The 26,740-nt window shown below is 40.1% G+C and overlaps 1 protein-coding gene across 1 annotated transcript in view; it reads right to left on the bottom strand.

Annotated features, from left to right (window-relative positions):
- Bmp3 (bone morphogenetic protein 3) overlaps positions 1 to 26,435 on the bottom strand; it is a 30,613-nt gene extending 4,178 nt beyond the window's left edge. The window contains exons 1-2 of the mRNA XM_013020067.1: positions 26,102 to 26,435; positions 3,479 to 4,392 (exon numbers count right to left, since the gene is read on the bottom strand). Of these exons, the coding sequence (XP_012875521.1) occupies positions 3,479 to 4,392; positions 26,102 to 26,435 (1,248 nt within the window). The remainder of the gene's footprint in view (positions 1 to 3,478; positions 4,393 to 26,101) is intronic.
- Between the last annotated feature and the right edge of the window lie 305 nt (positions 26,436 to 26,740).

Below are 26,740 nucleotides of genomic sequence, written 5' to 3'. Positions count from 1 at the left end.
AAAAGCCGGAAGTGGCGCTGTGGCTCAAGTGGTAGAGTGCTAGCCTTGAGTTGAAGAGCTGAGGGACAGCGCCCAGGCCCAGAGTTCAAGCCCCACGACCAGACCCCCCCCCAAAAAAAAGATACTTGGTTCATTTTTTTTTAATGATTTGTGCCTATTTCTTTATCTTCACTATTTCTAGCTTTTGCACCATTCCTTGCAAAAATAACTTCATTCCTCTAACCCTTGTGGGTTTCTTGGATCTCTGTCAGCAGCAAGGGCTCTATCATTTTCACTTGAAATTTCTGTTTTCCATCTCTGCTGAGCTGGTGAGGGAGGCAGACGCATGGAACTTGGCTTTAACTATCTGGATATTTTTCATCTCATGACAGCATTCCAAGAGTCTCTCTCTGAGAGAACAGATTGGCTGTAAGGGCTGGAAATTGTTTTAAAAAATCCAAACTGCTGCGTGAATGAAATCTGTAGTGGTCAAGCATGCACCTGCCAAGCTCCTCGAGTTGAATTTGATTACAAATGCATTAGCTATCAAGAGTATGTCATCAGCTAAGAGCCTTCATTCCTGACCTAGCCCATGAGGTTTTGCTCCACACTCTTGCAGTCCAGCCCATATGGGTGTGATGGCCCAGAAACTATCTAATTGGAATCAGTGAAAGGGCAAAGCTTAGAATCTGGGAAAGACAGAAACACAGCTGTTCTGCATTACAGAGCAGGTTGTCAAGTTTTGCAGACAGAGCGCCCAGCCATATAGAGCAAGCTTTTGCCCAGGAGGGGGCGGGGAGGGGGAAGAGGGCTAACAGAAGAGTGTAGCCTGGGAGAACTTTCCTCTGGGACAAAATGTATATCTAAAAGTCTGAAAAAAAATGGCACTTCAGTTATTACTTGTCTATTGTACCGATCTGATCAAATACCTTCCTTTTCCTTTGTTGGTCAGATTGCATTCTTAAGTAATTTTCTTGGGATGTCCTATTAGACACTGTGTGGATAGTGATATTTATTATTTATCCATTCCTTTTACTTCATGTTCCCCCACCCCCATCCTTTTGCTTACTGTACTACTTGAAAGACACAAACCCTGGAAGCCTGAAAAGAGAACCACTAGAAAGCTTTAAAAGTTAAGCCACTCCACACAAGGTGAGAGACCGAGAACTATTGGCGACAGCCAAACTTCTACTCTCAACTTGGCAGAAGGAAACCTGAAGCTCAGAAAATAACCTTCCCACTGATCCCTGTTATGTCTCCCTGGAGCTCTGATGCTATTCCAAGTTTTGACAAACAGCATGATGAGTCCAGTTGTTGCAATGAACACTGTCTTATTATTCTTCAAAGAAGCCTGCCTCACTGAACAGCTAGCAGGCTGTCACATTCATGTAAGAATCCTATTTTCAACTTGGTGATGTTTGAAAAGAGACTAGAAACGTTCACAAAACTTTTGTCTTGCCGTACAGTTGGAATTTTTGTACTCCTTTTTCCTATGTAATCTACTTCCAGCCATCAACATTTAGCTTTCTGTTTTTCTCAGTTTCAACACTGGTCATTCATGATGTCAATACCAAATATTTACCCGCATATCTGCTATTTACGTAGTGCTCTTAGGAGTGTTTTCCTACGATTATCATTCTGTTGGTATTATTACTTTTGTTACTATTTTACCCATTCAGGATGATAAAACTAATAGGTAGACAGTTTGAGTAACTGAGCCAAATAATTGTTACTAGTCGATGGTAGAAGCAAGATTCAAGCCAGAAGGATTTAATTTTCAATGTTACTATTGCAAGTCCAATATGTAGATAGGCAGTGTCAGTATCATCCCGGAGCTTGTTAAATGTGCCGAATCTTAGTTCCTTTCTCCAAATGCCCTGGATCAGAACCTGTATATTAACACGATCCCAGGCAGTTTATGGGCACATTTGCAACTCTGTTAGGATCTGTTTAATGATTCTGCCACACTAACATATTTCTCTCCTGAAATTTATATTTGCTATTCTTAACTTACCCCTTGTTAAGTTTTAAGTTATGATTCCTTAGATCTCTGAGAACCATAGTGAAGCTGTTTTGAAGCAACAGGGTTTTGAACAGTACAAGTGCATAGAACCAAGGTGAACGGAGAGGAATTGGGGAGGAATAGAGGCTGAGCCAGTTTTCCAGAGCTTGGGCCAGTTCTCAACAGCTCTCAGGGACTTAAAAGTGGAAGCTCAGAGGGAAGAGAAAACTTCATCCCCAGGCTACCTGGGAGAAATTACAGGATACATGAGAGATTATTTGGAAAAGCCTAAGGCCCACCTAAAATCAGTCATCCTGGGCTTAAAAACAGATTGTGTATCCATTGCTGTTTCTCAATGCCACAGGTAATTTACTCTGTAAAAGAAGAATTCATCTCTGTTTGTGACATTTGTCATCTTTGCTGTGTAGGGTTTTTACATGTTTCGTTTGTTATAATTCTTTAGACATGGTAAATGTTCTTTAAATCATTGTGAGTGTACATTATCTGGACTTTGTGTTTACAAACACAAAATCATCAAAAATTTTGGGTATAGACAAATCCTAGAAAATGAAAGACGCTCATTTTTCTGACACATTCTACCAAGAAAAATGGAATTTCAGTCAGGTTTCTTGCCCTGAGAATGAACAGGCCTTGTACACTCACTCTTGATTTTTTACATATCTGTTACCCAATGCTTATAGAACAAGAATGTAAAAACACTGTTATAAAGACCTAGGAGAAGAAATTTGGAGATAAATGATCTTTTAAAAACCTCTTTTTTTCCTCTGAATTCTGTTAAGGGAATTTTCCTTGTATAACAGTGAGTTAAAGCGTTTCAAGCTGAGAATAGAGGCGCAGCAACAAGTTTAGACAAATGCTGGAGAGTAAGTAGGACTGCATTTTACTATTTACTAGAGTATAGCTACAGTCTACCTTCAAAGAGAACTGTCAATGGAGAGTTAGAGAGACGTGTAGAATACATTTGCCAGTTTGCTGAGTACAGATATAGTACAATACAGTTCATACTGATTTGGGGCATAGATGGGTAATTTCTGGACTTCATTTGGTGGCATAAATCTCCGAGTTATTTCCTTTGTTTCCACCATATTCACCTCTTCTCTGAATGTTCTTGAAATATCAGCCTTCTTCCGTTTGGGACTAGCTTACAGTATGGACAGGTGTTGATTCACATGTGACCACACAGCTAAACATGCTATTTTTTCATGTTTGGAAGCCATGCAAAATACTTCTTTTATCCCTAACATTTTTATACCCTTCATGCCAGTGCTGACCTCATCTTACTTTAACAATTGTTAAAAAAAATACTCAAGCATAGCCATAGGACTTGCTACACTTGAGAATGTAATCTATAAGGGGACAGATGGTGCATGCATAGACACACACACACACACACACACACACACACTTTAACTTACTCAGTGTGCCTTTTACGCAATGGAAATAGGAAGGAAGTACAGGACCCAGAGCAATAATTACCTTTGGCATAGGAAACTGGCAGGCTCCAGAGCAATAATAAGCATCAAAAGACTTGGGTGAGATGATCCATTCACTCCAGCCAATGTCTGCAAAGTCTACTTTAAGGTATCTCCTGGCACAATTTCGAGGTTCAATCCATTGCTTTCTTCTTGCCTTCTTGAGAGTCTGTTCATCGAACTGGAGTGTCTGGCTCTTCTGGTGAGGTCCTTTCCTCTGTTTCTTTTTGTTCTTACTCTTCTCTGGGGACTGAGTCTGAAGGGTCTTATAGGGCTTTCTCTCCTCCCACACTCCATCCTCCTTGTACTGATACTCTGCCCCAGGAAGCTCATTGTTCTGCAGAGGTAGCAAGATCCCAGCAGAGCGTTTCTTCCTTCGTTCCACAGAAAGGGCAGCTCTGATGTGGCTATCTAGTTTGGGCACAACTCCTGTGGGGAAATTACGATGTCCCTGCAAGCTTGAGACCACACTTTCTGGCTCAGAAATAGCAGCATCGTTGGCATATACCAAGATATAAGGCTTCTGAAAAGATAACATCGTCTTTGGCAGCTCATGGGCTTTGGAGGAAATGTTGAATCCTATGAGAAACTCTTCATTTCCTTTGGCTTTTCTCAAGAGCTGAGTGATGTCTTTAGAGAGCCAGGACATGATTTCTCGATGAGGCTTAGCTACATCGACTGACAAATGACCCAGTAGATGATTTTGGTTTGGGTTGGGTTTGAGGATCCATGCAGCGAGATCTAGCTGAATGTGTTTCCTCTGAGCATGATCAGAACATCCTTCAGACAATGGACAAATTTTCAGGCTGATGTTGGCAAGCTCTCCAATATAGAAGTACAGTGTGGCAGACAAAATGTTTTCAGACTTGGTTAGAGAAGTCAGATTAAAAATATGCAGTCCCTTGTTTTCAAGGGTTCCTAAGAAGGAACAAAAGAAAAACTAAGTGAAGAGAAGAAAACAGGATCTCTATTCCATACCACATTAAAAAAATTAACTTAAGCCAGTGCCCTAAATATGAACTAAAAATCATAAAATTATTAGAAGGATAAATTGCCATGGTCTCAGATTTGATTATAGCTTCTTAGATATGACACCAAAAGTATGGACAATAACATATGTGCCATATATAATGTGATAAAAATATATAGATATGACATATAAATACATGTATAAAATAGAAAAACTAGAATTTACCAAAGCTTTTCTGTATCAAATGACATTATCAAGAAAGTGAAAAGTTAATGTACAAAATGAAATAAGTATTTGCTAACTAGGTTGTTGAAAAGGTTAACATTCAAAATAGCAAATACAAATAGCAATTATATTTCCACAGCAAAATAGGAGTAAAAACCGTGAATACATATGCCTCCATGAAAGACATATAAAAGGTTAATAAATGTATGAAAATGGTGTTAGTATGGAGACAACAGACAAGCAAGCAAGAGGGCAAAAAACAAAACCCAGCAAGTTTCTGAGGATTTGGAGAAGTTGGAACTCCCTCTCATTACTGGTGGAGAAACAAAAAAACAAAAAAAAAATGGTGGGGAAAATAGTTTTGTAGTGCCTAAAAGATGCAAACATAGAATTAGTCTGCAACCCAGGAATTCCCTTCAAATAGAAAATACACACTCAGATAAGTATAGTCACAATAGCCAAAAGGCAGAAATAGTTCAAATGACCCTCAGTGGATGAATAGAGAAATAAATCGTGGAATACGTATAAAAGACTCCTACAATGTATTACTATGTAGATAAACCTTGAAAACATTATGCTAAATTAAACAGAAAAACTCAAGACTGGTGCTCTACCACTTAAGCCAGAGCTCCACTTCCAGCTTTTCAGTAGTTAACTGGAGAGGACTGTCTCACAGACTCTTGTACCTGGGCTGGCTTCAAAATAAGATCCTCAGATCTCAACCTGCGGAGTAGTTAGGATTACAAATGGAAGCCATGGGCACCTAGCTCAACCAGAGTAATTTTTAAAGAAAAAAAAAGGTTACAGCACAAATTAGCTATTTCTACTAATTTATTTCTTTTCTTCACTGAAGTAGCAAAAATATGTGGCAATTGTAACAGGATTTTAACCCCCTCCCCCATACAATGTTGAGTGTTCTGCATACTACCAAGAATTATTTCTATGAATTCAGCAAAGTACATCTAAAGCCTATATAAACTGCTGGTCACAAGCCAATGGTTTTATATTGTCTTGATTTAACACTGCCTCTGCCACTGATTAACTTTGTAGCTCTGGAATATCTAATATACTCATTCATTCAACAGATAATATTATAACATGTAGTTAAGAAACTGTTAAAAAGAAAATTATCTCCTCACTGGAATCCACAAAGTAACAAAAAGAAGAAAAAAAAAACCTGGGATCTCTCTCTCCCTTTACCTTATATCTGTCTCCTTTAGTTTGGATCTTTTCTTGCTCCATTCTACACTTAGGCATGTTAATCACTTAAGGAGTGCCTGTCTAAAAAACTGGCCATACAGAGTGATTAGGCCTCAATATACTCAAACTAGCTCATCCCCGTCAAGGCTGAAGGCACGGGTAGCAGAGATATTTTGCTGTCAGCTTTTTACAGCTTTTCCACACCTCTTCCCAAAATGGTGCTTGTGGTCTCCAGTCACTGCTTAAAACCTGCAGTCACCTGGGATTCCAGAAACAGAGCACCTCCCAGACCAGATCACCTCATGATGACATCCATCTCTAAAAGGGAGCAATTACTCCATGATGGCTGTCCTCTCTGTCCCCCACATAAGAGAAATCATCTCACAGAAACTGGATTGTCTCCTCCAGGGATAAAGACTTGTCTAGAGTGACCACAGAGCAGAGTCTGAGATGGCGACCCATCAGATCACAATTTGATCAACACTGCTTACTTATCCATTCCTCTTACCTTCAACCCAAATTATTCCTATGTTTAAACTTAAAGCTCATGCTGACACTCCAAAGACAGGACAATGTACTTGATACCTATCTTCACAATGTGGCCACATTGATTCAAGTCCTTTCTTGCCTCACTAGCATTAATTTCTGATTGATTTCTGGGGCAAGGAACCATAGTCAATCTTGGTTGTGATCCACTAGAATTGCATCTCTGGATTAAGTCTCTACTAAATCATAATTAAATGAGACATGTATAAAGCAGTTCGTAAAGGATCTAATAAGAGTTTTGAATGACAAACTGTTTTGTGATTAGTGCCAGTATTAACTGAATTAAAGGAATTATATTTTCTACCTGCCTCACGAAATCTCTATTGTCTAAACAGGATAATATATCTTATTATTCATACAATATATTTAATGATGAGCTTCTCATTCCAACACATGGAAAAAAATTGGTTGCATAGCTCTTTGAAGTTGAATATTCTATGAATTTAACATTTAATTTCCTAGATAGCTTACCAGAAATGACAAGAAATCTAAATAGAAATTTAAATTTGGTATGATTCATTTGTAGTTCCAGTTCTTTGAATCCAGAAAGAAGAGACAGAAAGAGTGCAAGAGATTGGTTAGTAAAGACAGAAGCTGATTTTTTTCTCATGAGCATGTCTGATGGTGTGCTTGGCTGAATTTAGAACTCAAGAGTCTCCTGTCTTGGGATCAGCCACCGGAACTTAAGCCTTCCTCCATGTAAGATCCCACGTACATATTTGTTTCAGAAACACACACGCAATCACAAAATTATGTTCTTGATCAAAACCATGTTTCAGTGAAAAACAAAACAGTTTTATAAAGACATGGAAACTTAAAGTGAGTTCATTGAGTCCCCAAGCACAAGGGAATTGCAATGGGAAACATATTTTACTCTTTTTTAATATTGTGTGAAGCAGAAGGAGGAAACTGCCATTTGTGCACATTGTATAATCCATGACACCAGGGTAATATTTTACAGACCTTTGTAACAAAGCCATGGCATCAGAGTTGCTCAGAGACTTTGGCTTTAATTCATCCCAGTCAGTATAGTATATACTTTTACCCAAATTCCGTGTAGCAGATAAAAGGAAGAGAAGCCATTCAGTTCTAAGTATGTGGCAATGCAGTGGCTGCCACACAAGGACCCTGGCAGGGAGTAAATGAACTCTGGGATAGGTACAAGGGTGGCACTGTTTCAGTTGGTAAACTAATCTTGCTCCTTTCTCCCAGGTTTTCATTTGGATTGTTTCCTTCTTTCACGTATTTTTGCTGTCGTTTTTTGATCTGCGGTGACGTTTGCCTCTGTCTGTGGGTATAATCGTCAACATCACCTTTCAGAATACCGCAGACGTTGTCACATGGTCTTTTCCCACCACTCTTGTTTCAGATCTGTGGTCCAAAGACCATAAGAGCCAATAGCAATTCTCAGACGAATGACCAGCTTTTTAATGTCAGTGTGCTCACATATACAATGAATTGGGGGGTATAAACTGTAGATTTGTGAAGACCGATGAAAAGAATTCAGGTAAGGCCCACAGCATATTAAAGACTCAGAAAATGCAAGTTAACTAGAACCAAGATCATGATGTGCCACTTAAATCCCAACTGAGATAAGTTGTAGGAATAAAATACACAGTAAATTCCTAAGACTTTATGCAAAAATGTGTCCAAAGGATTACGTTAATACATTTTATAGTTTGGATGTATTGAAATGGGTGGAACATAATGAATTTTTAAAAATAATTTCCTATGTTTCTTCTCACATTTTTGAAGGTGACCACACATTTTTTAAATTATATATGTGGCTAATGTTGTGGCTCAAATTAAATCTCTATTGGGTGATAGTAGTTGTCCGGGATAACCACTAGTTTTATACTTAAAAGGCACTTTTTTCCAGATGTAGTAAAGAATTCCAGATTTTTCACAACATAAATGTAAAAAACAAATAGTAAATTGAACAAAAATTGCCTTCCTGAAATGCAACATACTTGTTCAAGGAAGACCATATTAGATAAAGGCAATGATGGTGATTACCTTTTAGTTTCCCTATTAGATAAAGACAATGTTGGTGATTACCTTTTAGTTTCCCTATTAGCTTTAGCTAACCATTTCAAACTGTAGCCAAAAGTCTAAGGATAAGAAAGTGATATAGAATAGAGCAAATGGACAGACTATTAACAGGGCTTAAAACACTGAATTGTCAACACAGCTTCTATGATGTCATCTTCCCATTGGACATACAAATATATCACAACCAGTGAAGAACAGATACCAAAAATCAACAAATGTTTATTTAACAGATATGAATGGAATACCTTCTGGTGATAGAACTTGGGCTGGGATTTAGGACTGTACAAACAGATGTCCCTTTTCCTCACTGTGGAGAATGGGAGGACTCAGTAATCTTGTATAGTAATGGAGAAGAATAATAGCATGTCAACACTGTCAAAGGTATTAATGATTTTTTTCTGTTGGTCATGGGGTTTGAACTCTGGGCCTGAGCACTGTCCCTCAGCTCTTTAGCTCCAGGGTAGAACTCTACCATTTGAGCCACAGTGCCACTTCTGGTTTTCTAGTGGTTAATTGGAGATAAAAGTCTCAAGGACTTTCTTGCCTGGTCTGGCTTGAACTGTGATCCTCAGTTCTCAGCCTTCTGAGTAGCTAGGATTACAGATGTGAACCACAGGGCCAACTATTAATGATCTTAGGGTGAAATCATTAGCTGTCCCAGGTAGAGGACAGAGGAATACATAAGGAAGAGGTAACCTTGGTCAATTAAATCTACACGTAATAGTTGAATGGAGGCCAGATTCAGGCCAAGTCATGACTTTCTATTTGACTTAATTTATTGAGAACTACCTGTGGGGCTTAAACATGGTCACAATTTAAAACAATCATAGAACGATGTCTCTGTGGCAGCGAAGGTGTGGAAGATGAACTTTTGTAAGTAACTATTTTGTAAGAAGTTGTGAGTAGCTACAACTGGGATTTTTGTTTCCAAGTCTCCCCTTAAAAAATGTTTTTCATTCTAACTGGGGTGAGGTGGTATCTTAATGTTGTTTTGATTTGCATTTCTTTTTTGGCTAGGGAGGTTGAGCATTTCTTCATGTGTCTATTGGTCATCCTTCTTTCCTCTTCAGAGAAGTTTCTCTTTAAGTCTTTTTTTTTTGGGGGGGGGGTCCAGTCGCGGGGCCTGAACTCTGGGCCTGGGTACTGTCCCTCAGCTTTTCAACTCAAGGCTAGCACTCTACCACTTGAGCCACAGTGCCACTTCTGGCATTTTTCTTTTTGCTTATGTGGTGCTGAGGAATCGAACCCAGGGCCTCAGGCATGCAAGGCAAGTGCTCTATCACTGAGCCACCTTCCCAGCCCCTCTCTTTAAGTCTTTAGCCCATTTATTTATTGGACAGTTGGTTCTTTGAGGATTTGTTGTTGGGGGATTTAATTTTTTGAGTTTCAAGTATATTTTAGATATGAGACCCTTGTCCATTGTATGGCTAGTGAAGATCTTCTCCCAATCTGTGGGCTTTCTATTGATCTTGCTATGTCCTTTGCCATGCAACATTAAGATACCACCTCACCCCAGTTAGAATGGCCAGAATCAAGACATCTAATAACAACAGATGCTGGAGGGGATGTGGACAGAAGGGAACCCTACTGCATTGTTGGTGGGAGTGTAAACTTGTTCAACCACTTTGGAAAGTAGTATGGAGGTTCCTCAAAAGATTCCACATAGAGGTCCCCTATGACCCAGCAATCCCACTTTTGGGCATTTACCCAAATGTTTACAAACAAGACCACACTAAAGCTACCAGCACAACTATGTTTATTGCAGCATTATTTACTATAGTTAAGATATGGAACCAACCCAGATGCCCCTCAGTAGATGACTAGATCAAGAAGATGTTGTATATATACACAATGGAATTTTATGCCTCCATCAGAAAGAATGACATTGTCCCATTTGTTAGGAAATGGAAAGGCTTGGAAAAAATTATATTAAGTGAAGTAAGCCAGGCCCAAAGAAACATAGGTCCCATGGTTTCCCTTATTTGCAATATCTAGTATATATCTGAGTCATGTAGAAAATGTCAGATAGGGTAATGTTAAGGAAATGAACCCTAAGATAGGTATTCAAATGTTTTTTTCTCTTTCATGCGATTGTTTCTAACGCATTTATAATTTCTTTGTTGCTTTGTATGTCCCTCCCCCACAGTATAAGCTGTGCTTTCACTGTATTTGATGTCGGTATAATTTGTGGAGGGGAAAGGGAAAAACAAGTCGTTTAAATAGGGATACAGGTGGACCCATTGCAACAATGAGAAGTACAAGTCGTTATGTTGAAAATGAACTTTACAACTTTGGTGGGGGGGGGAGCGGGAAGGATTGGGTGGGTGGGGGGCGGGGGTAGAATGGGAAGGGATGGGAAGGGGAAACAAAGGAGGAGGCTACAATGCTTAATAAGAAATGTACTCATTATCTTGCCCATGTAATTGTAATCCTTCTGTACAGTATTTTCACAATAAAAATAAAAATTAAAATAAAAAAAATGTTTTTCATTCTAAATAACAGCTACCAATAGGTGGTGCTATTTTCATACTGTTTGCTGGCTGCAGGAAAAGCCCAGTTTTCCTTGCTGAGGATTAATCTACTTGCAGTCTATTTAAAGGTTTACATCCACATTACAGTCTTCTATTTTGAAATTTCTGGGTCATAACATCTGAGAATTGTAAGGGAGTGTGGAAGTCAGGTGAGTTTCTGAGCAAGCCACACCCTTACACACTTAGGATTTTGCCTTTGTGGGTGCTTGTTTCTCTCTGCACCGCCTCTTCCTAGCCTTTTCTACTTTCATAATCCAGATGTATGAATCAGTGTGTGTATCTCTTCTTTTCTTTTTCTTTTAATTGCAGTTCTGGGGCTCAAACCCAAGGTTTCATGCATATTAAACAAGTACTCTGCTAGGGAGATATATATACCTCCAGCCCCCAGATTTGCTCCTAAGGCAAGTTTGTTGTAACAACCCTTGATTAGGATCCTGTCTCTGTTTGCAATGCATTATACTGTCTTTCCTTCCTAAAATTATAAATTCCCTAAATATAAAATGTTGTTTTATATTATACTCTACAGCCTGTAACATAACACAGGGTTTGATGCATAAGCTATACACAGTCTGTAATATAACACAGAGTTCGATGCATAAACTATACACAGTATTAAAATACATTTATTCATTAAAAGTGGTTTTTTTTTCAGTTGTGGGGCTTGAACTCAGGGCCTGGGAGCTATTCCTAAGACACTTTGTGCTCAAGGCTAGCACTCTACCACTTGAGCCATAGCACCACTTCTGCCTTTTTTCTGAGCAGTTTTATTGGAGATAAGAGATAAGCCAGCTGGGCTGGCTTCAAACTTCAATCCTCAGATCTCAGCTTTCTGAATAGTTAGGATTACACCCGTGCCTTGTAAAACAAGGCCTTTGTAATGAATAAAAAAATGTTAACACTCAAACTACTTATTATGGAACTTTAGATGAAAGACCCTAGACGTTATCTGACTAATTTCTAATTGAGCTTGGGAAGAAACCCAGGTTGTCTATTACTTAGATTTTTTTTTTAAGAAGCATGATCATCAAGTTAAGGTATAAGGTTTACTTTGGTTTTTATCAGAAAACAAAACACCAGTGGCCTGATGAAGCCAAATATTTGGGGTGGAATGCTGGCCTCAAATTGCAGGCCTTAGAACCAAGAACTTGAGTTCCTCTCCAGGAGTGGCTGCGGGGTTATGTCTGTGACTGGCATGACATGGGAATGCACCTTCATGCTGGCCTGCACAGAACATTCGCAAAGGGAATGAGAACATATAATGGAAAACTTTCTATGTAAGGTCTGATTTGAAAGCAAATAGACTAAATGAAATCTTGATGATTAGTTAAATCCCTAGGAAACAGGGAAAACATTTTTAGTCAGACAGAAAATATGTAACTATGAACAGCTCCCTATTCCCTCCACTTCTTTCTCCAAACACAGCTCAGCTACAAAGATCAGTTGGAGTGCCTAGGAGTAGATCACACACACACACACACACACACACACACACACACACACACACACACACACACACACATTCAAAGTCACTATCTGGGTATTTAAAGACAACTTTTCTCTAAGACACCTTTCACTTTCAGGCACAGACAAGATGAAGAGCTAGCTTGTAGGAGAACACGAAGTTATAGAACTGTTTTTCTTGCAGGGTCCAAATCAAATGACTGAGTTTTATGGGATCTCAAAACAATCCTTCTCTATATCCAAAGTAAAACATGGCCAAAGATGATATAATGTATGTTTTTCTAGAATAGACAAACGTTTACTAATCAGTTATCTCCTCTTAGTGTCTGCCCTGGGCATTGCTAGACTGTGAGCTCTCAGAGAGCAGACTTCTGCCCTATAAATTGTTGCAATCCTCATGCTTACTTCACACAGTCTGAAGCATCTATCTCCTGAAAATTATTTGTTAGAGTTCTTAAATGGCCAATTGTTCAAACTTACTAGACTCAAAAGTGTTTCCTACCTAACAGTGAAGTGAGAAAACATTTAAGTTCAAATTCCAAAGGTAGCAAATGCCCAAGTACTATATTTTTTTTTCCTGCCAATTTATTAGAAAATAACTATTAGAGCAGTTTTAGATAAAGTGGAATAAGTTATTTCCATTTATCACACAAATTTTAATACGCTTGTGGGAAATTCTTTTAAGGCAAGTTTATTTTTAAATAGCCTGTGCCTGGCTGATAGCTTTCCTACTATATTTTCTTATCGCCCCAACATCAATTGAACTTAAGTATTTACTAAATTCAAACTACATGATAAACTATGTCAGGTCCTCAGAATAAGAGAAATGAAATAGACTCCAGGCCCTCCAGAGACTCATTTAGGAAGATTTTCCTTTCAGTTAATCTGCTAGGTCACATCTCTGCAGCTATGAGAGAATGGCAAACAGTCTTGATTAACTCACTTTGAAGCCCCCTTCAGGGCAAAAACTGTCAGATACACAGTTACATACCTCTCAAAGCAAAAGAAACAGCATTATGAAAGTGTATCAAGCATTTGTCCATGAAGATGCTAACTAAAAGGACCAGATGCCTTGAAATAGCACACTAATCAGTCCTAAATTACAAGTACTGGTTACAACGTGAAATTCTAAATTAAAAGGGGGTAGAGGTAGAAAATTGGAACAGTGCTTCTTTTTTTTTTTTTTTTACCATTTTAGTCTATTGTAAAGATGCTATACAGAGGGGTTAAAATTACATGAGTAAGGCAATGACTACATAACTTATGGATCATTGTTACCCCTTCCTTTGTTGTTGTCCCATTATCCTTCCCTCCCCTACCTCCCAAACTCCTTCCCCCTACCCCACCCCATCCCACCCTAAGTTGTAAAGTTCCTTTCCAATACACTGTCCTGTGGGTATTATTGTTACAATGGGTTATCCTGTGCCCTTTCAGCCCCTCCCTTGAGTAGACAAATGTATATACAAGACACAGGATACCAAAATCAAATAGAGTAGCAACAGAGGATATACCATAGGGGGAATAACATAGAAGTAAACAAAAAATCACATAGTATATTTAAAACAATAACAACAAAGACAGACCTCCTGCGTCCATATCTTGGGGTTCATTTCACTTAGCATCATCTTATATGGATCAAAGACCTTGAAGTAAAAGCAGACACCCTGAAAACATTACAGGAAGGAATAGGAGAAACTCTGGGGCTCCTTGGCACAGGCAGAAATTTTCTTAATAACGACCCAGAAACACAACAAATCAAAGAAAGGTTGGGCAAATTGGATTGCATGAAACTGCAGAGCTTCTGCAAGGCAAAGGATATAGCTAGCAAGATCAATAGAAAGCCCACAGACTGGGAGAAGATCTTCACTAGCTATACAACAGACAAAGGCCTCATATCTAAAATATACTTAGGACTCAACAAATTAAATCCTCCAAAAACAAATCCTCAAAGAAGCAACTACCCCATCAACAAATGGGCTAAAGACTTAGAGAGAGACTTCTCTGAAGAAGAAATAAGAATGACCAATAGATAATAGACACATGAAGAAATGCTCAACTTCTCTGGCCATAAACCACTTAGGAAAGCAGTATGGAGGTTGCTCAGAAGACTACACATAGAGCTCCTCTATGACCCAGCAATACCACTTTTAAGCATTTACCCAAACTATCACAAACAAGACTATACTAAAGCTACCAGCACAATTATGTTTATTGCAGCATTATTTACCATAGCTAAGATATGGAACCAACTCAGATGCCCTTCAGTAGATGAATGGATCAAGAAAATGTGTATATTCAATAGAATTCTATGCCTCCATCAGAAAGAATGGCATTGCCCCATTTGTTAGGAAATGGAAAGACCTGGAAAAACTTATATTAAGTGAAGTAAGCCAGTCTCAAAGAAACCTAGGTCCCATGGTTTCCCTTATCTTCAATAATTAGTATATGTCTAGGACAAGCAGAAGAGGTCAAAAGCTATGTATATAAGTTGATGTTAGAGGAATGAACCCCAAGATGAGTATTCAAATGTTTTTTTTTTCTTTCATGCAATTGTTTCTAACATATTTGTAAGATGATTTCTATGTTGCTTTGTATGTCCCTCCCCCATGGTATAACCCATGCTTTCACTGTATTTGATGTTGGTATAATTTGTGGAGGGGAAGGGAAAAAATAAATCGTTTAACTAGGGATACAGGTGGACCCATTGCAACAATGAGGTGTACAAGTGGTTATGTCGGAAAAACAAACTTTACAACTTTGGTGGGGGGTAGAGGGAGGATCCGGTGGGGGAGGGGGGAATATGGGAAGGGATGAGAAGGGGAAACAAAGAGGAGACAACAATGCTTGATAAGAAATGTACTCGTTATATTGCCCATGTAATTGTAACTCTCTCTGTATGGTGTTCTCACCAAAAAAAAAAAGCTATGTATATATAAGCATATAACCTGATGCTAAACGAAATGAGCCCCAAGATAGGGATACAAAAGATTTTATCTTTCTTGTTGTTCTTTTTAATGTACTTATAATGTACTATGTGATTTTTTTTGTTTCTTTGTATGTTCTTCCCCCATAGCACAACCCCTGTTGTCACTGTATTTGATTCCAGTGTCCTGCATCTTGTTTATATTTATAATTTGGGGACGGTAAAGGAAATAACAAATGCCGAAATAAGAATACAAGTTGACCCATTGTAACAATGAGATGTTCAGGAGACTATGTTGAAAACAAACTTTACAACTTTGTGGGGAGAGGGGGAGAGGAATTGGGGAAGTGAGGAGGAAAGGGATGGTAGGGGAAAAACAAAGGAGGGGGTAACAATGCTCAGTAGTAAATGGACTCATTACCTTGCTCATGTAACTGTAACCCCTCTGTACAGTATCTTTACAATAAAAAATATATATTTAGCCGGATGCCAGTAGCTCATGCCTGTAATCCTAGCTACTCAGGAGATTGAGATCTGAGGATCACAGTTCAACACCAGCCTGGGCAGTCCGTGAGACTCTTATCTCCAAGAAACCACCAGAAAACCAGGAGTGGTGCTGTTGCTCAGGTGGTAAAGAACTCGCCTTGAGCTGAAGAGCTCAGGTGCCCAGGTCCAGAGTTCAAGCCCCATGACTGACAAAAATAAAATAAAAAAATAAAACAAAAAGAAAAACAAATCAAAACAACATTGTGATTCTACCTCACCTCTAAAATCAAGAAATCTAATAACAACAGATGCTGGAGGGGATGAGGCCGAAAGGGAACTCTACTGTATTGTTGGTGGGAGTGTAAACTTGTTCAACCACTCTGGAAAGCAGTATGGATGTTCCTCAAAACACTCCACATAGAGCTCCCCTATTACCCAGCAATCATACTTTTGGGCATTTACCCAAAAGATCACAAACAAGACCATACTAAAGCTATAAGCACAGCTATGTTTATTGCAACATTATTTAGCATAGCTAAGATATGGAACCAACCCAGATGCCCCTCAGTAGATGAGTGGATCAAGAAAATATGATATAGATATATAAATAAATATGCATATGTGTGTGCATGTGTGTGTGTATATATATATATATATATATATATATATATATAATGGAATTCTATGCTTGCATCAGAAAGAACGACACCACCCCATTTGTTAGGAAATGGAAAGACTTGGAAAAATCATATTAAGTGAAGTAAGCCAGTCCTAAAGAAATTTAGGTCCTATGGTTTCCCTTATTTGCAATAATTAGTATACATATAGGATAATCTTATCAGATGAGCAGAAAAGCTCAAAAGCTATGTACATATGTGCATATGTACATAGTGGAACAGTACTTCTTAAACCTGAATCAGAAAAACGCAAATATCTTAAGACACAATCTGTAATCCTAGCTACTCAGGAAACTGAGATCCTCAGATCAGGAAAGACCATGAGACTCTTATTTCCAAATAACCAACAAAAAGCCTGAAATGGAGCTGTAGTAGAGTAGTAGCACAGTAGTAGAGAACCAACCTTTAATGAAAAACCTAATTGAACAGTGCCCAGGCTCTAAATTCAAGCTCCAGTATTGGCATGTGTGTGTGTGTGTGTGTGTGTGTGTGTGTGTGCGCGCACACGCACACACACATATCATATATGATAAACACATATGTATGTGTGCTGTGTGTGAATATATATATATATATGTTGTATATGTGCTGTGTGTGAATATATATATATATGTGTGTATATATATATATATATATATATATATATATATATATGCTTACAAACTTCAAAGTTCACTCCCAAAGTTTGGTTCCAGTGTCTGGAGTAGACTAGGGCATTTCTGATGAATTCTAGGTGATTTTGATGCTGCTAATCCAGGAGCTGTACCATTAGACTAACATCAAGAAATCTCTATAAGAAAAGTACAATTTGTACCTCTCATCTACCCAGAAATAGTAGCTTGCTGAAGACAGGTTTTGATTGTCTTAGGTTTGTACATAGTCAAAGATAGCTAGTGGGTGTCATCTTTATGCTTACCTTGTCACCCAAATATCTAATGTGCTTCAAACAAATGCTTAATATTAATATTGAGACATGTTTAAGGCTTTGTGGGAAGCTAGAGGGAGACAGTGTCTGAAGATTAAAGTATTAAGAATATATGTGGGGTTGTATGTATGTATATATCTCTCATTTATTTTCTCAATTGAATTTTACTCTCTTTCTGTGAGACACATAATGTCTGATTTAAACCATTTGATATATGACAAAATGAGTATAGCAGTTTGAGATGACAATTGATAGTTTCAGTCAAGATTTGAATTTAATACTCCTAACTCTTAGCCTTAAGCAATAGAAAAATAAAATTTTAGTCAGGCACTGTTGGCTCATGCCTATAATCCTAACTTCTCAGGAGGCTGAGATTCAGGGATTGAGGTTTGAAACCAGGCCACACAGAAAAGTTTGAAAAAGGGGGTGGGGTGGGGGGGTGGGAGATGGGAAGGGATGGGAAAGGGAAACAAAGGAGGAGGCAACAATGCTTGATAAGAAATGTACTCATTACCTTGACCATGTAATTGTAACCCTTCTGTACAGTATTTTCACAATAAAAAAAAGAAAGAAAAGTTTGAAAGATCCATCTTCAATTAACCATCAAAAAAACAGAACTGAGCTATAGCTCTAGTGATAGAACACTATTGCTGATCAAACTTCTGAGCTTGAACCCTTATATGAGGGGTTTCAAGCTAGGGCTATGAGGGATTTGAGCTCAAGTATTAGCAAAGAAAGAAAGAAAGAAGAGAAAGGAAGAAAGGAAGGAAGGAGGAAAGTAAGAAAGAAAGAAGAGAGAGAGAAAGGGAAGAAGGAAGGAAAGACAGAAAGAGAGAGAAAAATGTAATGAAAGAGAAAAGAGAACTGGGAAGGAGAACAAAAAAAAAAACCCTTCAGCAATTTTGTTTTCCTACTTATACCTGCAGCAATCACAGTCAATTCAATCTTTAGATTAATTTGTGCAAGGAAATTAAGAGTCTTTGAAGGAAAAATAATAAAAAAAAAAGTATGTCTGACGAACCTTAGTTGCTTTAATTGGCGCATGAAAGGGCTAGGCAGAGAACCTTGAATTTCTACAACTATTGGGTAAAAGACTTTTGAGCCAGGCACCGGTGGCTCACGCCTGTAATCCTAGTTACTCAGGAGGCTGAGATCTGAGGATCTCAATTCAAAGCTAGCTTAGCCAGGAAAGCCTGTGTAACTCTCATCTCCAATTAGCCACCAAAAAGCTAAAAGTGGAGCTGTGACTCCAGTGGTTGAATGCTAGCCTTGACGAAAAAGTTCCAAGACAGGGAGGGGCCAGGCCCTGAATTCAAGCCCCAGGAGAGGTACTAAGCAAATAAACAAACAAAACACTTAACAAGTACTTTATTTGGTGAAGTCAGAGGAACTAACTGAAAGTAGTCATTTGATGAGATCTTCTTCCCAATCAGCTTTATTCATACTATTCCCAATTACAAATATGAATGAAAGGGATTTTATTTACTGCTCTCTATTTACTGTCCTGTCTATGAAAAAAAAGGGCCTTAAATAGGTATGGCACTGACCAACATATGTACATTTATCTATCTGTTGTAGATACGTTGGGAAATTCTTGGCTTTTAAAAATCTCAAGAACTCTGTATTACAGTCACCACTGACATGTGAAAAGGCCATCAATTTCATTACTTGCTGCGTCTGTCTCATACTTGAAGGCTCCTTTGTTATACTGCCATTACCTGCCGCTACCAAAAGGTGTCACCTTGTGAATCATTTGACTAATACTATGTCCTATTCTCATTTTTTAAAAATCCATTTTCATGAATTTATAACATACTTGTAAAAATTTACTTGACTGAAATTGGCATAAGATAACTCATGTATAGACAATCTGTGATGCTATTCCTTTCAACTATTTACCACTAAAATAAACTATCAAGACACTAACTAATGGACTGGAAATGGCTCAAGTGGTAGAGGGCCAGGCATGGACAAGGAAGCTGAGAACCACTAAGAAGCCTTGGTCCTGGCACATACACAGAAAAATATAACTGATTACCAGAATATGGAAATTAAAAATTCAAAAGCCATCAAAGTTGGGGGAGAAAAGTTAAGCCAGATACTGCAGAGCAAAATTCCTGTCTAGCCAATAGAAAATATATACCAGGTTGCTTAATAATTGTTCTATCTAACAAATATGACAATACTAGGTATTAAGGGATTTGATAGATGCTTGAATAAATATGTCTTTCATGAAGGTCTGAATGGAGATGAAACATTAACCACACAACTTATATAATCTCTATTGTATTTTTCTTCAAAGCAGCTTCTTTTTTAAAACATTATACCTGTCATAACGTATTAACCATACAGAAGAAAACATTAAGGAAGCACAAAGAGATGAAAATAAAACAGAATAATAAGGAAACTCTAAAATTATATTCAGAAAGTTATTAACATAAAAACAGAACAAGCTGGGTGCTGGTGACTCACGCCTATTATCCTAGCTACTCAGGAGGCTGAGATTTGAGCATCCTGGTTCAAAGCCAGCCCAGGCAGGAAGCTCTATGAGATTCTTATCGCCAATAAACTACTCAAAAGAGCTGACAGTGGCACTATGGCTCATGTGGTAGAGCACTAACCTTGAGCACTCAGGAAGCTCAGGAACAGCGTCAAGGCTGAGTTCAAGCCCCAGGACTGGCAGAAATAAATCAATCAATCAGGACAATGGTAGAATGTCCATTGGACCAACTTCTAAAGGTGATACAGATGAGCATCCTGAGATAAACAGCAAATCAAAGATGGAAACTGAGGAAGTGAGATAGTTTCCAGTTGTATTCAGAGAGTTTTGCAGACCTTTCTTGTTAAATTAAGATGGTTCTTAACCTGTGTTTCCTAAACTATACATCTTAGCAACAATTCTATAAAATATTATTTCCAGAGCCCGGTGCCGGTGGCTCACACCTGTAATCCTAGCTACTCAGGAGGCTGAGATCTGAGGATCGTGGTTCAAAGCCAGCCCAGGCAAGAAATTCCATGAAACTCTCATCTCCAATAAACCACTAGAAAACCAGAAGTGGCACTGTAGCTCAAGTGGTAGAGTGCTAGCCCTGAGTTGAAGAGCTGAGGGACAGCGCCCAGGCCCAGAGTTCAAACCCCACTACCACCACCACCAACAAAAAATTATTTCCAGAAGAAAGTGTGCTCCTTTTAGGAGACTCATTAGCAATCAGGGACCTCAAGGCAAAGCAAACTGATACTCTTTCTGAACTCATTTGACCACATGACCTAATTTTATGTAACACCCGTTAACATCTTCCAGCACCCCCTTTTCATGAAATATTCCCTGAGAAAATAAAATCAGAAGTCCAGTACCAATGGCTCACTCCTACAATCCTAGATACTCAGGGGGCTGAGATCTGAGGATCTGAGGTCAAAGTCAGCCAGGCAAGAAAGTCTGTGAGACTCTTACCTCAAATTAATCACCAGAAGATAGGAAGTGGTACTGTGGCTCAAAGTGGAAGATTGCTAGCCTTGAAGCGAAAATGCTCAGGGACAGGGATCATATGGCCCTGAGTTCAAGCCCCACAACTAACCAAAAGAAGAAAGAAAGAAAGAAAGAAAGAAAGAAAGAAAGAAAGAAAGAAAGAAAGAAAGAAAGAAAGAAAGAGAGAAAGGGAGAAAGGGAGAAAGGAAAGAAGGGAGGAAGGAAGGAAGGAAGGGAGGAAGGAAGGAAGGGAGGGAGGGAGGGAGGGAGGGAGGAAGGGAGGGAGGGAGGAAGGATAATAATAGTTAATTTAAAAATGAGATCAGGTCGTTAGAAATCATAACTTTGTCATTTGCTCATTTGTCTGGTAAACAGTATTGTAATGGCCATTTCTTCTCCTATTGGAGAGCTTCAGCTCATTTTCTTCAGTCTCTCCAAATAAAAAATTCTGTAATTTAATGCAAAAAATATTTAGAAGTAGATGATATTCCTATCCCTATTTAAGTAAAAATAGGTCTAACTCCTTTTTGTCAAGTACTTTGAACTTTCAGTACTTAGGCAAAATATAGATAACCTTCTAAATTATTTATTGATTATGTGTGTAACTTAATGTAAAAATATTGAATGAATAATATTCTTGAATGAATTATCCATTTAGGTGTTTTGTGTCATGGTCTCTTGGCTTCTTTGAATGTGTCTAGCAATACTACAAAGCTGGTTGGATTTGATTTTTTTTTAAATGTAATTCATTCTATTTCACGTTTCCATTGAGCATGGATAATCAAGAATTCATGGTATTATGGATTTCTAAATGTCAGAGATTATAAAGCTGTCTTGCCTGTTACAGTAAGAACTTCATTAAAGGCTATCATGTATTCAAAGGAGTGTGTAATTCAAAGCAGCTGCATATCCAGCTTCTCATCTCCAGATGTATTATTGTCCTTTAAACAAAAACATCACATAATCCAAGTATTCTTTAGTTTCAAGTCTAGTTTCTCAATGCTGGGTATGTTAAGATAGAACTATGTTTTGATAAAGTCAATTCAGAGCTTTGCCATCAAATCTATCAGTGTGCTTTCCCATTGGTTCATGCCCTTGATTCTATACCATCTTTCCTGGAGCCTTTTATTTTAGCCTTGTACCCAGAAACATGCCGAAACCAAAATTCTTCCCTTTTCTGGGTGTGCCAGTCCTGGGGTTTGAACTCAAGACCTGAGTATTCTCCCTGATCTTTTTTGTTCAAGGCTAGTGCTGTCCCACTTGAGTCACAACTCCACCTCCCTCCCTCCCTCTCTCTGTCTCTCTCCCTCCCTCTCTGTCTCTCTCCCTCCCTCTCTCTGTCTCTCTCCCTCTGTCTCTGTCTCTCTGTCTCTCTCTGTCTCTGTCTCTCTCTCTTTCTCTCTGTCTCTGTCTCTGTCTCTCTCCCTCTCTCTCTCTCATTCTGTGTTTAATTGGCTATAAGAATCTCACAGACTTTCCTGCCTGGGCTGGTTTTGAATTGTGATGCTCAGGTCTCAGCCTCCTGAGTAGCTAGAAGGCATGAGCTACCAATGCCCAGAAGAAATCTTTATGTTCAAATGTTTTGGTTCTTATTAGGAAAGCATCTCCCTTTTCTTCCTCCCTGGTGGGCCTAGATTACCCTAATACTGTTTTCTCTTATTCATGAGATATGTGTTATTTTTTAATAAAGGTGACACATACCCACTGAAATGGAATGCTTTTTGTAATTGCATGTGTCTTTAAAGAACTCACTAAAATTGTTTTCCTTTAAAAGGTTACATTAATGACTAAAAAAAATGGGATGAAGTGACTGTAGGAGGAGGCAACAATGCTTGATAAGAAATGTGCTCATTACCTTGCTCATGTAACTGTAATCCCTCTGTACAGTATTTTCACAATAAAAACTTATTAAAAAAGACTCAATAAACAAAAATTATCTACCAGATGGATCAAGACAGGCGAAAACCTACTGTAAAATGTTATCCTTTTATCTCATAGTAGCTGAGAACATACTTAAATTGAGATGCAAATAAAAACTAATTTCACCTCCTTCTGTCATTCCTCCAAATGGTCTATTTTGATCAAGCTGTCATCAATAATTTAGTAAGTCACCTTTTACAAAGGGCAAAATTCTTATCATGATGTAAACCCATACATATCTCACACACACACACACACACACACACACACACACACACACACACACACACACACACACAAATTCTATAAACCCTCAGGCTTTTGGTTTTGGCAACCAACTGGCTGGCGTTGAGGGAAGAGAAAAGGGGTTAGCAGCAAGTGTACTTAGGATGGGTGCCACCCACCATCAAGTAATAGATTAAGTAAAAGTAACCAGAGGGAGACCACAGCCACTAAATTTCAACCAAAGAGACCCTAAGTATAGAACAATAAATAATTTTAATAATGTATGTTATTATAAGGAACAAAGCACTATAAACAAGCACTCACAAAATCACTCCAGCAGGTGCCAATGGATCATGCTTTTACTCCTATCTACTTGGGAGGCTGAGATTTGAGGATCTTGTCCAAAGCCCGGCCAAGCAGGGAAGTCCATGAATCTCTTATCTCCAATGAAGCACTAAAAAGCTGGAAGTAGTGCTGAATCTCAAGTGGTAGAGCACCAGCCTTGAGTTAAATAGCTAAGGGACAGTGCTAGGCTCTGAGTAAAAGCCCCAGTGCCTTCCCCCCAAAATCACCCCATGTGGAAAGCACACCACCTCACCTTCCATAAATCCTCCAGCATCTTTGGTATAGAGAGGATCATAGTTTTTTTTAATTCCATACACCTTGGGCTGGGAGACATTTCTCATTTATTAATGCAAACAGTATTTTTCAGTACATCAGGACACAAGTCCCAATTCAAAGGGTGTTACGGAAATGCTGGTATGGATGAAGCAAAAGGAACTGACACACTCAAAACCCTTGGCAGCTTCCTGGAGTCCTGCCTTATTATAGCCAGAACTGCCTAATAATGAAGTCTTTTCAGTGTGTTAGTAACTAAACACTCTTGGAAGAGGTCCAACATGAACCACCTCTCCAGGAGTCTCCAACCAGGTAACATGACACTGAAGTTTCCACAAAAACCAGTGCCTACATTTGATGAATAAGTCATTAGGACAGTCCCTAGGATGCTAAAGGGATTAGTTTTCTTATCGGGGGGCACACAGCCTTGTATATATGCTTTAAGCTCCAATTCATCATTTCAAGAGAACATCTGGCCTCGGTATCAAGGTTTATCATTTGCTGATAAAAGACCACAGTGAGACTGACAGTGGACAGTGAAATTATAATAAATGGAATTAGTAGAAGCCACAAAATATATGTCTCAAATATCCAAATCTACCCCTCCCCCATCCCCACTATAAAAAGCTATACAATATGTGCCAACAAAACAAAATCAGTCTCCCTCCGAAGTCTATGATTTATACTAAAACTAAAACTTGCTGTTACAAAAAAAAAATACTGTTTGTCTCTTAGATGCCCCAACCACTCCCTTAGAAACCTATTGAAGAAAATGATTATCAAGGGAAGAGTGATTTGAGTATCTTTCTTATCACCACCTGCTGTGCCCCTCCCCAATTTTCTTCTAATCTCCTTAGTCCCAGGTTGCTGCTTCTCCAAGCTGAGAGCTCAGAGATGCACTAAAGTAAACAGATCTGTCACTGGTGTGGTCCCTGGTCAGAACAGCTTCATCAAGTGGCTGAGATGCTATGGATAATGTTCAATGCAGGTTTCTAGTCTGTAGCGGAGGCCAGCTTTATTTCTGATCTTGCTCATGGCTCTAAGAGGAAGGCGAAATCTGGTTCAGCTCAGTCTCTAGCTAAATGCTTTTGCATTAGGAAGCATAACTCACATTTATTGTAAATGTCATCATGCCTGTGAGCTGAGAGTGTTTACAGTGTCATCCTAGGGCTTTGCCTGATGGATGGTTTAGTTTTCCTTTTTTTTTTTTCCCTAGGAGTTCTAAATATCAAAGTTTCAGGAACTTTCTAGTGATTTTGACAGAATTGACAGAGCATGGAGACAAAGCCTCCTTCCTTGAAGATTCTTGGCTATTTCTCAAAGGTCTACCGAAGACGCGCTTTGCGGTCACATTTCCCTTTATCCTGAATGTAGGTAGGGAAGAAAAAAAAAGACACACAAAAAAGCGCCTGGTGCATCCTGAAAGCATACAAACAACATTGAGAGGCCAAGAAACTTTCCCTCAAGCTGTTAGCACAAGGGAGGGAGCCTGTTAGTATAAGTTATGCCCTTCACCACAGAGGCTAAGAGGAAAACCTTGCTAAGCCATGAATTTCAATCTGCAGTGATTTGCTTTGAAAAATAGGGTGAGCAGATTTTAACTGCAGTTTCCAAGAGGCGTTTACTGTCGACCACGGCGCTTTCCCCCGCACACATCCACTTCTCTTGGGGTAGATGATACATCCCCTATTTGCCCAGATGGGTGTTTAATAAGCTAGACATTCAAGCGCCTGACTTGGTGTATTTGCCATCCAGAGATGATCAAGCCTAGTAACACACTGAGGGCGCGAGTTAGGAGTGGGTGTAAGGTCTGGACCACAGAGTTCCCGAGGTGTCTAGTTCAAGTGCGGGGTTTTGGTGTTATTTTGTTGTTGCTCTCTCTCTCTCTCTCTCTCTCTCTCTCTCTCTCTCTCAATCTCTCTCTCTCTCTCTCAAATCTATGTATGGCCCTGGGGTGGCAGAAAATGGCATTTGCTTCTGGATAAACATAGCTAAAGTCCAAACCAGGGAGGGGAATTCCACAGCTTGATTGAGGAATCGCTCGAGAGTCTGAGGTCCCGCCGCCCTGCTCCCGCACCCAGGGCAAGAGGGCTTCGCTGCAAATGGGGTGTCTCCCCTTCCCCCCTTTTCCACGCAGTTGCCTTCAACTACTCACCCACCCCCATCTCGTCCCCTCTACTCTTCCATTCCCAAACGGAGCCGATTCGGAAGGCAACTGGCGGAAAGGCACCGTGGGGGCTTGAGAGGAACGATCTCGGGGCAGCTCACTGGGCGCCAAGACCGCAGGAGGGAGCGGCGGGGGTCCAGGGGTCCTGGGGCGCGGGGCTGGGGTGCGGGGACGGGACGCGAGAAGCGAGGCGGGAGGGGGTGGGGATGGGGGGGGTCTCATCTCGAACACTCACCTGCTGCTCCGGCTCGAAAGCTGCGCACGGTGTTGCCCTGGCGCAGTGGGTGAGGGCGCAGGGATTGGGAGCCCCGCTCCCGGGAGCCCGGCTTCCGCGCCGCCGCCGCCGCCGGGGCCCGGCCGCCGCCGCGGTACCTGTCATACAGCCGCAGCATGTGCTCGGACACCTGGTCGTGCGGCTGCAGCTCGGGGCTGAGACCACCACCTGCCGAGCGATCGCCGCGCACCACCCGGGGCCGTTCGGGGAAGTGCTGCTTCGGTCTCTCTCCCCACACCAGGCTCACGCAGAAGCAGCCCAGCCACACACAGAGCAGCCTGAGCGCCCCAGCCATGGCGAGGCGTCCCGGGGCGGTGTCGCGCGTCCGTCTCCGCTTGGATCACCGGGGGAGACACAATCGGGAGGTGCGAGGCGCCGACCTTCGAGCCGAGGGTGGTCCACCCGCAGGTGTGGCGGGGTGGAGGCGGGAGAGGGGGGTCGCTTGGAGCCCCGGACCCAGCGGGGCGCCCCGCGTCGGGCGCTGGCGGAGCGCCGAGAGGCAGGTGGGCTCTCCCCGGCGGTGGCGCGAACCTCACCCGCGCTGGGCGTTGCGGGCGCCGCTCCCCCGCACCGCCGAGGACGAGCTGGAGGTCTGCGCGT

The sequence above is a fragment of the Dipodomys ordii genome, unplaced genomic scaffold (genome assembly GCF_000151885.1).
Source record: "Dipodomys ordii isolate 6190 unplaced genomic scaffold, Dord_2.0 Scaffold49, whole genome shotgun sequence".
Classification (NCBI taxonomy): domain Eukaryota; kingdom Metazoa; phylum Chordata; class Mammalia; order Rodentia; family Heteromyidae; genus Dipodomys; species Dipodomys ordii.
Note: the sequence above shows the minus strand (reverse complement) of the source record. Positions and strands in the feature narration are given on the sequence as shown.